Source organism: Rattus norvegicus, chromosome 1 (genome assembly GCF_021556685.1).
Source record: "Rattus norvegicus strain SHRSP/BbbUtx chromosome 1, alternate assembly SHRSP_T2T, whole genome shotgun sequence".
In the NCBI taxonomy this organism is placed as follows: Eukaryota; Metazoa; Chordata; class Mammalia; order Rodentia; family Muridae; genus Rattus; species Rattus norvegicus.
The window spans coordinates 260442523-260455750 of NC_141534.1; the positions used below are offsets into that span (position 1 = coordinate 260442523).

At 48.6% G+C, this 13228-nt stretch overlaps 1 protein-coding gene across 1 annotated transcript in view; it reads left to right on the forward strand.

Moving 5' to 3' along the window:
* The first annotated feature begins 222 nt into the window (after positions 1 to 222).
* The window catches only part of Sorcs3 (sortilin-related VPS10 domain containing receptor 3), a 618610-nt gene continuing 605604 nt past the window's right edge, over positions 223 to 13228 (forward strand). The window contains 1 exon segment of the mRNA NM_001106367.3: positions 223 to 1069. Within this exon segment, the coding sequence (NP_001099837.2) occupies positions 452 to 1069 (618 nt within the window). The 5' untranslated portion in view covers positions 223 to 451.

Here is a 13228-nt window from a genome sequence, read left to right on the forward strand (position 1 = left end):
TCCGAGAGACTCCGGATTAGGGTCTGCTGTGAGCCCTCCTCCAGGATCCGGCTAGCATTGCCCGTTTTAAAAGAGGATTTCCTTATTTCCTCTGAGCACTCTTTTCCACAAAATTTCTAAAAGAGGTCGGTGGGAAAGATTTGGGCGGGGAGCATTTTAGCAACAGCATCAAACCCTCCAGAGCACCGAGGGAGCATTTAGTAATTGCCTTTGGGTTTTGGAATCACCCTCTGGACCTGGGAGCAAGCGATCCAGAGAGGGAAGAGTACAGGGGACAGGCGACGCGCTCCAGCCGGAGCCACCTCCTTCCCGGCCGCCCCCTCCTCACTCCCCTGACACACTCGCTAGCTCGCTTGCCGGCGCGCGCATCCCTCCGGCCCCCCCTCCGCCGGACCCGCACCTCGGCGGGCGCCACACACTCGGCAGCCCGAGCCGCGGTAGCCGCAGCGGGATGGAGTCGGCAGGCACTGAGCGCCCCGCAGGCTGGCCCGGGGCGCCCCTCGCCGGGACCGGGCTGCTGCTCTTGTCAACGTGGGTCCTGGCTGGCGCCGAGATCACTTGGGGCGCAACCGGAGGTCCCGGGCGCTTGGTGTCCCCGGCTTCGCGACCACCAGCGTTGCCTCCTCTCTTGCCTCGGGCAGCGGAGAACCGGTGGCCTGAGGAGCTGGCATCTGCACGGAGAGCGGCTGCACCGAGGCGCCGGTCCAGGCTCGAGCTACTGTCCCAGGCGAGCCGCGGGGAGATTCCGACAGAAGCTGCGGGAACGTCGCCTGAAGGCGCGAGGTGGGTCCGGGGCATCCCAGCTCCTAGCCAGGCGGGCAGCGCTAGGAGGACTCGCCGGGCTCAGCCGCCCAGCACTCTGGAGCGCGGGGACGCTTGGGCTACTGCTCCCGCAGATGGTGCCAAAGGAAACCGTCCTCAGACCAAGGGTTCCCGGGAGGAGGTGAAGGCGACGCGGACCGGAGGATCGGCGACTGAGGAGCTCCGATTGCCCAGCACGTCTTTTGCACTGACAGGGGACTCAGCTCACAACCAAGCCATGGTGCACTGGTTCGGACATAACAGCAGTGTGAGTATCCATCTGGCACGGATCGCTAGTCTCCTGACAGCGGTGGGTAATGGGGGCGGGGGCGGGGGCGAGGGGCGAGGGGCGAGGGGCGAGGGGCGAGGGGCGAGGGGCGGATAGTTTCTTAGGGTCCAGAATGAGAATCAGAATGCCAGGACTTTTAGAGAGGGGTTTGTCCTGCCCACTTGACGCCCCCAACAGGTTAGAGTTTTGTTGTAAGATGGCGAGTGAATGTTTACTGAAGACCCCAGTACTGGAGGCTGTCTGGAGGGCTAAGAGGAAAGTGTGTCTTAAAGCTGTTTGGGCGAGGGATCTGTGGTTGCTCTCTCCCACATTCAGGTCTGAGAGTGACTTTTTTCTTTTCTGGGGCGAGGATGCCTGAATTCGTGAGTGTAAACATGGGCTGGGGTGGAGAAATCTCTGGACAAATTCCAGAGACTGGAGGAGCTCCCTTTTTGCCCTGGGGTCACGTGAAAGGAACCAGGGAGATAGGGAGATTGAAGCCACAGGGACACCAGGACACTTGTTCATTTTGGGGTCGCTGCTAGGCACATGACGTTCTAGCCAGGCTGGGAGCTGGGCTGCAACATCCACGCTGTAAGGCTTTCCCGGTGGGAGCAGGCAGGAAAAAAGTTTAAAGCGTGAAGCGAATTTCCACACCCTTTTCCTACTGCTTATCCTCGTGCTAGCGCTGCACGCACGAGTGGGAGAGCAGAAAACTCACTTTCGTCTCTGTGTCCTGCTTCACAAAGGGCTCAGGGAGTCTGGGATCAAAGTTGAGACCATGCTCTTTCTGAGCACATCTCTTCTCCATTTTCCTTGCCATCTGGGCCTCCAAGACGTTGTTGCATCAAGAGGTGGCACCTTCCTTAAGCCAGCTCAGGAGGCTTCAGGGCTCAGGAATGGGGTCCAGCTGAATAGGGTCCAACGTTGGCAGCCGCGGGCAGGCAGAGCCTGCTTAGACTCACTCCACCCCCAGCAAGAGCCGGCTCCCCCAAACCTCTTTCCTCCTGTGATCGCCATGCTATTTCACCTGGCCTTGCCAAATATTTTTATTTATTTATTTTTCTTCTGGTGACTTTCCAGTTCACTTGAGAACCAGACTTAGGGCAGAGCAGGCAGTTAAGAGGACTAGGGATTCACAAGCAGCTTGGAGAGCTCATTTAACGGAAAGTGCTGCCTTATTTGTACATCTCTTCATGACAGGCCTTTGAAAAGACTTCCTGGGGAAATGTTTGCCTTCTTTTACCAGAGCGTGGGGGTCACAGGGCTGAGCGTTGAGTAATAGGGGAGCCAGGGGGCTGCAGAGCACACAGCAGTAACCAGGTACAGATTTAACGATGGTGGTCAGTGAGACCCAGTGAGGTTGGAGCTGGGGCAGCCAAGCCTGGGTACCAGATGCTGGGTTCTGAGGAGAAGAGTGGAAACGCACAGGGTGGCTTGGTGACTAATGGCTTCATCTGCATATCTCCATCAAGATAGCTCTACCGCCCCCAAGTCTTGGATTGGATGGCTTTGAGCACAGGTCCTAGGCTGGACAATGGTGCCCCTTTCCAGGACTGGGTGACTGACTTACTCTCCAGTCTCCAGGAGGTGTTTATGTGTGCAGAGGGGGAGAGGGGAGGGAAGGAGGGAGGGAAGAAGAGAGAGAGAGAGAGAGAGAGAGAGAGAGAGAGAGAGAGAGAGAGAGAGAGAGAGAGAGAGAGAGAGGAGGAGAGAAAGGAAGAGGGAGGAGGAGTCATTCTCTGGAAGCAGAGCTTGTGAATTAGGACCTTGTTTAAGTTTGATAATTTAGGAGTAGTGGGGAGTGTTCTTGGTTTTCTCCTCCTTGAGGAGGGGGGATATCCTTACATACCTGTGGCTTTATTACCAATTCCCTCAGCCGGGAGACCCCGGAGATGGGACTTTAGAGAGAAAGTACTTTCTACAGAGAGGTGAATCTGCATGGCCTTCTCTGTCCAACTTCAGGGTGGTTGAGCTGCGCCAAAGGGTGTGAGGGAGGGTCTGGCTTGTGCCTCTTCAATCAATAGAGAGACAAGGGACCTGGATAGCAGACCAGTTGGGCATGGAGATTTGAGCTTGTTCATAGCCTTAGATGCTCTATAAAGAGGAAGAACTCTTTGAGAGAGTAGCTGGCAGCAGCTTCAACAGTGTGTATGTGTGTGTGTTTTTTCTCCCTCCTTTGCCAAAAAGAAGAGAAGGTGAGGAGGTCTTTTTCGCTACTGTTTCTATGGAGGGAGATGTCACGGGGCAGAGACTATGGGGCCTTAGCGGGGTCTTATGGCCTGGAAAGATAATTTCACCTTTTCTTATGGCTTCCGAAGTGTTAAACAGGCTTCTGACCAGTATTAGCAGTTTGGATTTTTCTGCTTTTTTGTCCCAGGCACCTGGAGTGAACCACAGCTCTTGATACAGGTTTCCTGGGTGGTGGTGGGTGTTAGTTACTGAACACTGAACTCTACTCAGGTAGACTTTACAGTCAGAAATCTGTAAGCTGGGCATCCTCAGCCCCACCCTCCTGGTTCAATGTGTACCTCAGGAACTTAGGGCCAAGAAAAGATCTTTGTACATACGGACAGGGCCACTGTGTTCTTGCTGGAGCAGTGAAGCTGGCCAAGAGCACAGCCAAGAGTTCCCAGGAGTGGGTTCGTAGCTGGTTCAAATACCCAGGACCTTTGGCCCTGTTCTGATTGCTGGGACAAAAGCTTACTTTGGTATAAGAACTAGGGTGGGTTTGCTTGGTGGGGGTGGTGGGGTGGGGTGAATGTGGTGCTAGCAGACAAGGCAGAAAGGAGGAGAGGAACATCAAGTTGTGGGGCCTGACTCTGAGCACACTGACTTGGCTAGGGGAAGGTGAGGAGCCATGGGCTTGGAGCCTCTGCCCTGGAGGGGATTAGCTCTGGTTCTGGTTGCTTGTCCCCTGCTGACTAATGGGTTACAGAGTGTTTCACAAACACCCAGGGGAACCCAGTCCCCATGGCTGACAGAGAGACAGGAAAACACATTATTCTCCTCCCGTTCCTTCACATGGAGGGAGAGGCTTCCTTGCTTACTCAGTGAGTTGGCAAATGGCCCTGCCAAGTGTGAAGTTGTGAAGGCACAGCCAGCTCACTCCCACCTCTGCTTTCTGGGATTAACCCCCTATTCCATATCCTTTTAGGTCGGGCACCATTTCTCCTTAGCAGCTCACACACAGAGCCTCTGCAGCCTGCTGCTGCCTCTGTAGTGTGCCTGCTCGGGATGACTTGGCAGCTAGTTTTCAATTAATGCCCAACCTGAAGCCTTAGCAGAAAGGAGATGCTGGGTCACTGTAGGTCCCTGCCAGACCTGGAGCTGCTTAGAAGACATACCATGGGGTGGGGGGTGGGAATTCTCTACCCTTAGGAAATGCAACTGACCTTTCATCTAAAATATTTACTCTAACGTGCAAAAATAGTGACGGATTTGGACAGATTCATTGTGTTTCACTCACGAGAGCATCTTAACGGTGGCTCGCAAACAGATTTTTCAAGCTGCTTTTGGCTGGATTGCTTTAGGCTTCACCGTCCCAGGGTCACAATATCTTAATGCATTTCGCCTTCTCTGAGGCTTAATAAAGAAGCCTGCCGCAGAAACAGTTCTTCAGGGGTTTGCCAAAAAAAATCTGTTTTTAATTAATATTACAAGGCAAGGCGTCTCAGTTGAGACATAGCGAGGAAACACTTTGGGACACAACAGCACTAATTGCTCCTGGTCACTGTCCGCCAGGAGTGGGGATGAGGGGAGGAGGGGTGTGCCAAGGCTGTTTGTCCTCTGGTGGCTAGGTTATTGGCTCTGATTTGCTTCTCAGATCCTGTGGTGGTTCCCAAGGTGAGCAGAAAAGCAAATGCCTTCATCGGGAAGGCCCTAATTAATGTTGGCTGAAATACAATGTTTGGAACTTGCATCTTGATTGGCAGGGATGGAGGTTGAGTGGTGCCTTCTCCAGAGGTGTTGGGTTTAAGAGTAGGGGGTTGGTGGATCCAGTGGTAAGAAGGCTCAGGAAGCACTTTTATTTTATTTATCTGGGTGCCGAGATCTATGGACCAGAGTCATCTGAAAAGCACGTGGAGAAGTACGATAGAGCCAAACACACAGACACAAGGCTCATCCCTGGAGGCCGGCAGTTCATTCAGGGCTAGGTGCAGATGGGCAAGTCATGTACTTATCCTCCTGAAGATTTCCTGCTTTTTACCTTCCCTTGGCCATTTGGGTGGTGAGAGACTTTTTTTTTTCTTTTTTTTTTCTTGGATTTTTTATTTACATTTAAATGTTATTCCTTTTCAAGGTTTTCCCCTCCCCCTCTTTCTATGAGGGTGCTCCCTTACCCACCCACCCACCCACTTCCTCCCACCTCCCCAAGCCTTGACAGGACCAAGGGCCTCTCCTCCCATTGATACCTGACAAGGCCAAGGCCATCCTTTGCTACATATGTGGATGAAGCCATAGGTCCATCCCTGTGTTCTCTTGGGATGGTGGTTTAGTCCCTAGGAGCTCTGGGGGGTCTGGCTGGTTGATGTTGTTGTTTTTCCCATGGGGTTGCAAACCCCTTCAGCTCCTTCAGTCCTTTCTCTGACTCCTCCATTGCAAGGGAAAAATGTAAAGCACAATTCATTAGCAGATTTGGGAAACAAGAGACCCTTTAGAAGAAGAGGTTGAAGATGCAAAATGAGCTGGGCTGGCTCTGAAGAATGAGGGGAGTTTAGCTAACCAAGATTATTCGTGTGTGTGTGTGTGTGTGTGTGTGTGTGTGTGTGCGCGTGCTTGCTGGCAGAGGGGACTGGATGGAACCTCCTATTCTTGGTAGGTAATGCAGCAAGGGCATTCTGCCTACCTTAGGTACTTAGTGATGGTTGGATTAGTGGATTAGTGAATGGCCCTCCCCATCTTCATGGAGCATAATCTAGGGACAGATTTGAAATCATTGTCACAGATGTGACTTGACAGACATTGTAAGCGGGGATGGCTTCACTCTGCATGTCTTCATTCTCGTGTGAAGACCTCTGGCTTCTTAAATTTACATCCAAAGCCCTGTGTCCTGGTATTATAGACCTCTCCCTTGTGTGTTTTGAGTGTCCTGGATCTATGTCTGCAACCCAAGGCTTGACTGTCCCATGGTCAACTCTTCTGCAGGGATTGTCCCCTGTCCCAGGCTTCTGATTGACTCTGCTCCAAATCATCCTCCACCTGAGACCTGGCCCCTGTTACAGCCCACCTATTCATGACCCAGTCCAAGACATAAACACAGACCTCTATGCAAACTTCCCAGGAAGCATTTTCTTCCCTTTTCCTAATGACTTACAGAATTTACGTTGGACCACACGTGATCATTTGCTAGCATAGTCTTATGTGTTTCCATATTTGGAGGGTGAGGGATGCAATATTCAGTTAAATCAACGCTCTATACCAACTATGGGTTGTTCCTATGTTTGCCACGTGACTCAGTAACATTTAGCTCTGGAGAGCTAGATGGTGTCCAAACTGTGGGGAAAGGGGAAATCATTTTTACCCTCAGATGACAAATAGGTTGACACCATCTCTCAATAACACTGGATGTAAGTGTTCAGTTTGTTATTTCACGTGGGGATTTCTTTGGATGTGTGCTCATGTTCTGTGAGTCTCTCTCTTTTTGTGTGTGTGTACATACATGTAGGTGCCTGTACATGTGAGTACACGTAGGGTGGTCGGGGGCAATGTTGAGTGTCTTCCTGAGTCATTCTCTACCCTAGGTTTTGAGATAATGATCTTTAACTGAGACCAGAAGCTCATTGATTGGCCCAACTGGCTAGCCAGCTACCTCCTGTCATTTTTCTGCCTCTGCCTCCCCAGGGCTGGGGTTATTACTGGGTGTGACCATATCTAGCTTTTTATGTGTATGCTAGGTATTGAACTCAGGTTTTGTGCAATGTCATTTCAACAGAACAGTAATAGGACCCAGGAGCTATCTAGTCACAGCTTCTTGGCTCTGACAATGAGGTCATTTATGAGTTCCCTCTTGTGCAGTGGTGCTAAAATCCAATCAGAAAATGACTGGTTACTCCCATGACATTTGTGCCACTACTGCACGAGTGGGCACTTCTTGCTAGGTTGGTCCTTGTATCGGCTCTCAGAGTTCATAGCTGAGTCAAATTGAGGATTGTTTTTTCTCTTGTAACTGTGTACAGCACCACGAAAGCTAGCCAGTAGGGATGAGGCTTCCAGGCCAGTGCCAGCTTAAATTTCCCTTGTTGATAAGCATATTTTATCTTCAGCAATAGGGGCTTACCATCAGGTTCTGCAGGGAAATGAACAGAATTGACAACAGCCTGCAACATTTTAGGGGAGAGAGATCACTGACTGGTACCTTCAAAGGTGGTGCTGTATGGCGAACATTACTGAAGACATATCCCTGGCCACTGAGGTATAACGTTTTTGGACAAGATTCAGTGAGATCCTTACTCCACTTGACAGAGGATAGAAATAAGGAGTCAGTGGTCCTGACTTCTCATGTGTTTCAGAAATTAGGTATCTACTCGTACAGGTTGTTCAGCCATTCGATGAGCATTTGAGGTCCGCGTGGCATTGTTCTGGCTCCTGGCGCTCCATAGGGATGTGGTAGAAAGGTAAAACATGGAGACTCGACAGCATTTGCCTCAAGGTCCCTTTTGTATACTTTGGATGCGAGCCTGCTCTTCTGTAAAGTTAAACAACACATGACAACAAGACAGATGCCATGGGGTGATATGTGGCCAATTGTGGAACTATTGTTTGAGGCAACAATTGATTGTCTTAAAGGAGAGAGCAGCACTGTGGGAGAGCCTATACGAATCTCATACCTAAAGAATGCCAGGGTTAGAGGTGCTCTTGGGAACTGTGTTCATCAAATTACTCAATGTGGGATGAGGCACACGGCTTAGACAGCAGCATCATATCCTACAGCTGAACCCCAAGTGTTCTTTTCTCTCAGAATAAACTCTCCTATTCCTTCTTGCTATTCTCCTTATTTCTTCAGGTTAGCAAAGCATCTTCCTTCCAGAAGTGTGTGTGTGTGTGTGTGTGTGTGTGTGTGTGTGTGATTATACTTGGGTAAGGTTTACTACCCATTTCATAGGTAGAGTACACTGAGCCTGGAATAGATTTCCCAACCCTGTATTGCTTTTCACATCACAGTAACCAAAAGCCCACGAAACAATTCATGGGCATAAAACCTCATTAAGCTTCAAGGTACGGAGGCTATATTCCACCATGGCGAAGAAGGCATGATGGCAGGAGTAGCCAAGTAGCATGGTGGCAGGAGTAGCCAAGTAGCATGGTGGCCTAGGCAGCTAGGTTCATGTCAGCAGGAGCATAGAGTAGCTGGACATATCATCAGAGTCAAATAAGGGAGCACAGAGCTCACTGCAGGTTGATAGCCTCAAAGATCCACACCAGGTGAACCCCCTCTGAAAGCCATTTTCCCATCATGAAGGTCCCACGACCTCTCATCAGAGTGTCTGTCACTTCCAAGTGTCATCACAAGTACAGCAGCAAGTGTTCAGCACACAGCCTGGGTAGATGCTGTAGCGTTTCCACAGTCACTCTGTCCACCCACTGCAGTGGCGGGAGACCATAACTAATGAGCTCTTTAATGCTGGGTGAGCAGCAGCTTTACCAACAGTTGCTGAGGGGAGCCTCAGTAAATCACCTGGCTATTTGAATTAGCGAGTCAATCAAATATAGTTCCTTGTTTGTTGTGGTTGTTTGAGTTTAATTATTTATGGAAATGCTGTTCTAATAAACACGCCACAGTAAGGGTAGACAACGTCTCAGAACTTCGGAACTAGGTCTATGCTGGGAAGCAGGGGGAAAAGTTTTCTCCTTGGCTGAGATGAGAGGGATTTGCGGTACGGATAGGCCAGCCTCCCCGGGAAAGCGATCAATAAAACTCTATCTCTGAGTAGGGATCTGCGTCTTCACAAACGCCCAAGAAAATGTAGCTTAGGGGAAGAGCTGGAGTTGCAGCTATGCAGGGTAATTAGGGATTCCGCATGGTGGAGAACGTGGGCCTATTTTGCATGGGGAAATCGTATGACATATGGCTTATCATATGTGTGAACTAATACTTGTGGAGGGATTAAATCCTGCAGGCAAACCTCTTCCGGGTTTATTGAGAATGGTTAGATGGAGAATGTGAAAAGTGGTTTTGAGAGCCAGCTGCTTTGACTCAATCCTCTCTCTGTTTCTGAACGGCTTTGTGGCACTGGGAAGTTGTTACCTTCTCTCTGCCTATACAAAGGGGCACCCTTCACTTGTCAGTTGAAAGGATTTTTAAATGAGATGATACATGGCTTAGAAGAAGTATCTGACCCATATGTACCAAGCACTTGAGATGTTTTCCAGTACCAGATGAGTTAGGCACGGCTTTCGTGTCTGGAAGCAGTTCTTCTCTTGATTTTCATATGGAAATGTTAAAGCAGAGGAAGGAGCTACTCACACACGGTTTGCCAAGGAGCTGATGGTAAAGCCTCTGAGAGACTCAGGCATCATCGGCAGGATGTTCATTTCAGTCACATCCTGTACTTTCTGTCTTCACGAGGGTCTCTATGATGTCTGATTTGTATGTAGTGCTGACAGGGACAGTAGAGGAAACGTACAATGGGGTGGCTCACAGGGCTCCAGCTCTTGAAACTTAGAATTTTCGGTAGCATCAGCGATAAACCTGATGATAAATTATGGAAATAGTGGAACCTTTTCCAAGGGCTTCTTATTGTGCAGAGGGCTGGGTAAGGGGAAGTGGGAGGAACTTTTCCTGGATTGGGTATTGGTGTTTACACCTCACAGGAATCATAAGACACTTTTTTGATGACCTTCAGTCAAGTGTGTAGCTTTGAGAAAGTTAGAGAACACCGGGCTCCTGGGGCTGCTTAGGAAGCAGAGCCCTTAGTGCCAAGTCTGGGGATAGACCTTAATGTTCCATTTTTTTCTATTTCTTAGCTGTGTGTGGTGTGAGAATGGATCAGTCACAGATATCTGCAGCCAGTCTCTTTTTCCCCAAGATGATCATGTTGAGAAAACGCACTAATTATTTTGTACTGATCTTCCCCCAGTCAGTGACTGCCTTGCATTCCTACTTGTCTTCCTCTAGGGCACCAAGGATAGAACCTGAGAGTCCCATGCAGACACTAGAGGGAGTGTTGCCCTGGGAAAGACACCAAAATAAATAAGATAAAATAATGAAAAAGTGTTGCACTGTGAGTTGTTCCAAAGAGAACAATGTTTCAAAGAGAAGGAGAAGTGCTCTGTAAGTGCATTGCGTGACAGGTTGTTGGCAGACCCAGAATGCCTAATGGACTGGCAAGAGGGGAGGTTAATCCTGAGGTTTGATTGTTTTACCTCTTCCTGCGGGGAAAGTTGAAGTCAGATGGTTAAACTGTTTCAAATGGTTCTCAACCCCCCCGCCGGGGGGGGGTCATGACCCCCTTGGCGTTTGCCTATCAGTTATTTACAATTCATAACAGTAGCTAAATTACAGTTATGAAGTAGCAATGAAATAATTTCATGGTTGGGTGGGTCACCTCAACATTAGGAACTGTATTAAAGGGTGGAGGTATTAGGAAGTGAGAGCCACTGTGAGAGGATGAGCTAAGACTCCACAAGTAGATTCACCTGAAGATGGTGCTCAACTTGTGTTTCCCATCCCTACAGCAGGCTCTTTCTCAATGAACGCCTCCTCCATTCTCTTGTGGCTTGTGGTCAGTTAATAGAAGCTTGTAGAACCGAATGGAGTAGGAATAGGTAGTTAATACTGCCTAGTTGAAAAAGTAACTTCTCAGGTATGCCTGCTGTAGCTACCTCTGGGTCTCCAGTGTGTATCCCTGCAATAGAGCTCAGCTGTTTAGTTTTGGTCCACAAGGACCTATTTACCTGATTGGTCCTCCTGAGAGCCCTTATGTTGGTTTTATGGCTAAGTAGGTGGTTTCTCATCCAGATGGGGAGAATCAAATTAAATATACAGATGCATAGGAAATGAGCCTTTTCCTTCTTTCCTTCCTTCCTTCTTTCCTTCCTTCCTTCCTCCTTTCCTTCCTTCCTTCCTCTCTCTCTCTCATCTATCATCTATCTATCTATCTATCTATCTATCTATCTATCTATCTATCTATCTATCTATCATCTGTCTATCATCTATCTATCATCTATCTATCTATCTATCTATCTATCTATCTATCTATCTATCAATCAACTGTCTGTCTATCTATCTATCAATCAACTATCTGTCTATCTGTCTGTCTGTCTATCTATCTGTCTATCATCCTGATCACAGTTTCCCCCTCCTCCCACTCCTCCCAGTTCCTTCTCTCAAACTCCCCTCTCCCCTAGATCTGCTCTTCCTTTGTTTTCCTTCAGGCCTCCCAGGGTTATCAACCAAATACAGCATAACAAGTTACAATTAGGCTAGGCAAATACCCTCATATTGAGGCCAAACAAGGCAATCCAGTAGGAGGAGAAGCAGGCAAACGAATCCGGCCCCAAGAGTAGGCAAATAAGTCAGAAACAGCCCCTGCCCTCCTTGGACTCCTACAAGAATACCCAACCACACAACCAAAAGATGTATGTGGAGGAGCCATGTCAGATCCATGCAGGTTCCCTGATTGTTGCTTCAGCCTCCGTGGACCCCCATGAGCCCTGCTTAGTTGATTCTGTGGGCTGTGTTCTTGTGAGCCTTTTCTTTCTAAGATGTTGCTTCAGTGGGAAATAGAGAACAATGACTGAGTGAAACTTCCTTTTTTCTTCCAGGATTGGGCTAGAAGGGAAGCCCAAACTGTCATGTTACAATGTAATTCTGTGGGGTGGGGGAGCCTTGTCTATTGATAGTCTGTTGAAACAGTGAAACTAGTCATGTAGAGAAGGATGCTTTCAGGGTAACAGTGGAAGAGCAGAGGGTCTACAGCAGAGGAATTGTCAGTACTATTCATGCTTATAGGTGAACTTTTGCTTTCTCAAAAATTCCTTAAATATCAACCCAAATACTGTTCAACCAAATATCTGGACAACTTAAGGCCCAGTTAAGTTGATACATAATTTATTATTATTTTTTTCTTTAACTTTTTTACAGTCAGTCATTATCCCCATCCCAGTCTGCACACTGACTATTCCTCATCCCATACCTTCTCCCCTGTCTCCAAGAGGATGCCCTCCACCCCTTAAAAACCTCCCCATTCTCTGGGGCCTCAAGTCTCTGGAGGGTTAGGAACATCTTCTCTCACTGAGGCCAGGCCTGGCAGTCCTCTGCTGTATGCTCTGGTGTATGCTGCCTGGTTGGTGGATCAGTGTCTGAGCAGTCTCAGGGCCAGGTTAGTTGAGACTGCTGGTCTTCCTATGGGTTCGCCCTCCTCCACATACTTTTAAAATGAAAGGTTTCAAGTGACAGTAGCCTTGAATAAATCTCCATGCCTTACTTTCACTGGATGCAAAATTAGGGCCATACTTGACTTGGGGGGGTGGTCTTAGAAATGATGCGTACAGTATCTAGCACAGGAGGTTACATCATAAGCCAAGAGTATTAGTCTATAGCCACCAAGATGGGAGATGGCCAAGTTGTGTGTCTCTTGGTATACTGTTGGTATCCTGTCCATTTTTCAACATTGTTATTTATTAGCAATGTAGCCTGCCTTCCAAATATGAGTAACAAGCTGTTTGCCCAACAGGGGCTATTAGGGCCCACCAGCTTTCTGTGGCCACTGAAGTTTTGCTTTTGTCAAATCGGGCATTGCCTGAGTTGAAGCCATTCCTTAGTCACTGGTGGACATAGGGAGGAATAGGAATACTCTGGGGCAGTTTTTTGCTTTTTTGTTTTTTGTTTTCCTTTTTACAGTCTCCCAAAATTCCCAGTGTAGTAAGCCCCAGTTGTTTCCCCTGGCAGCATGCTTGCTTTTTGTCTCCCCTCCATCCCTTCTTTAGTCCCTGACTTCCCTATCAGACTTCCCAGAGATTATCTCCCAAATGTCCTACTTAAATTAAACCCTTGTTTCTGGAGAAATCTTAACTTACTTTCAAGTCATTAATGTGGTTCTTCTACATAATCAGAGCTAATGGTATATTCACTATGGGGATTTGGTTTCTGCCATTTTGGTGGCTGAGAAGTCAAAGCTGCGTCGTTGAGAATCTGAAGACCCAGGACAACAGATA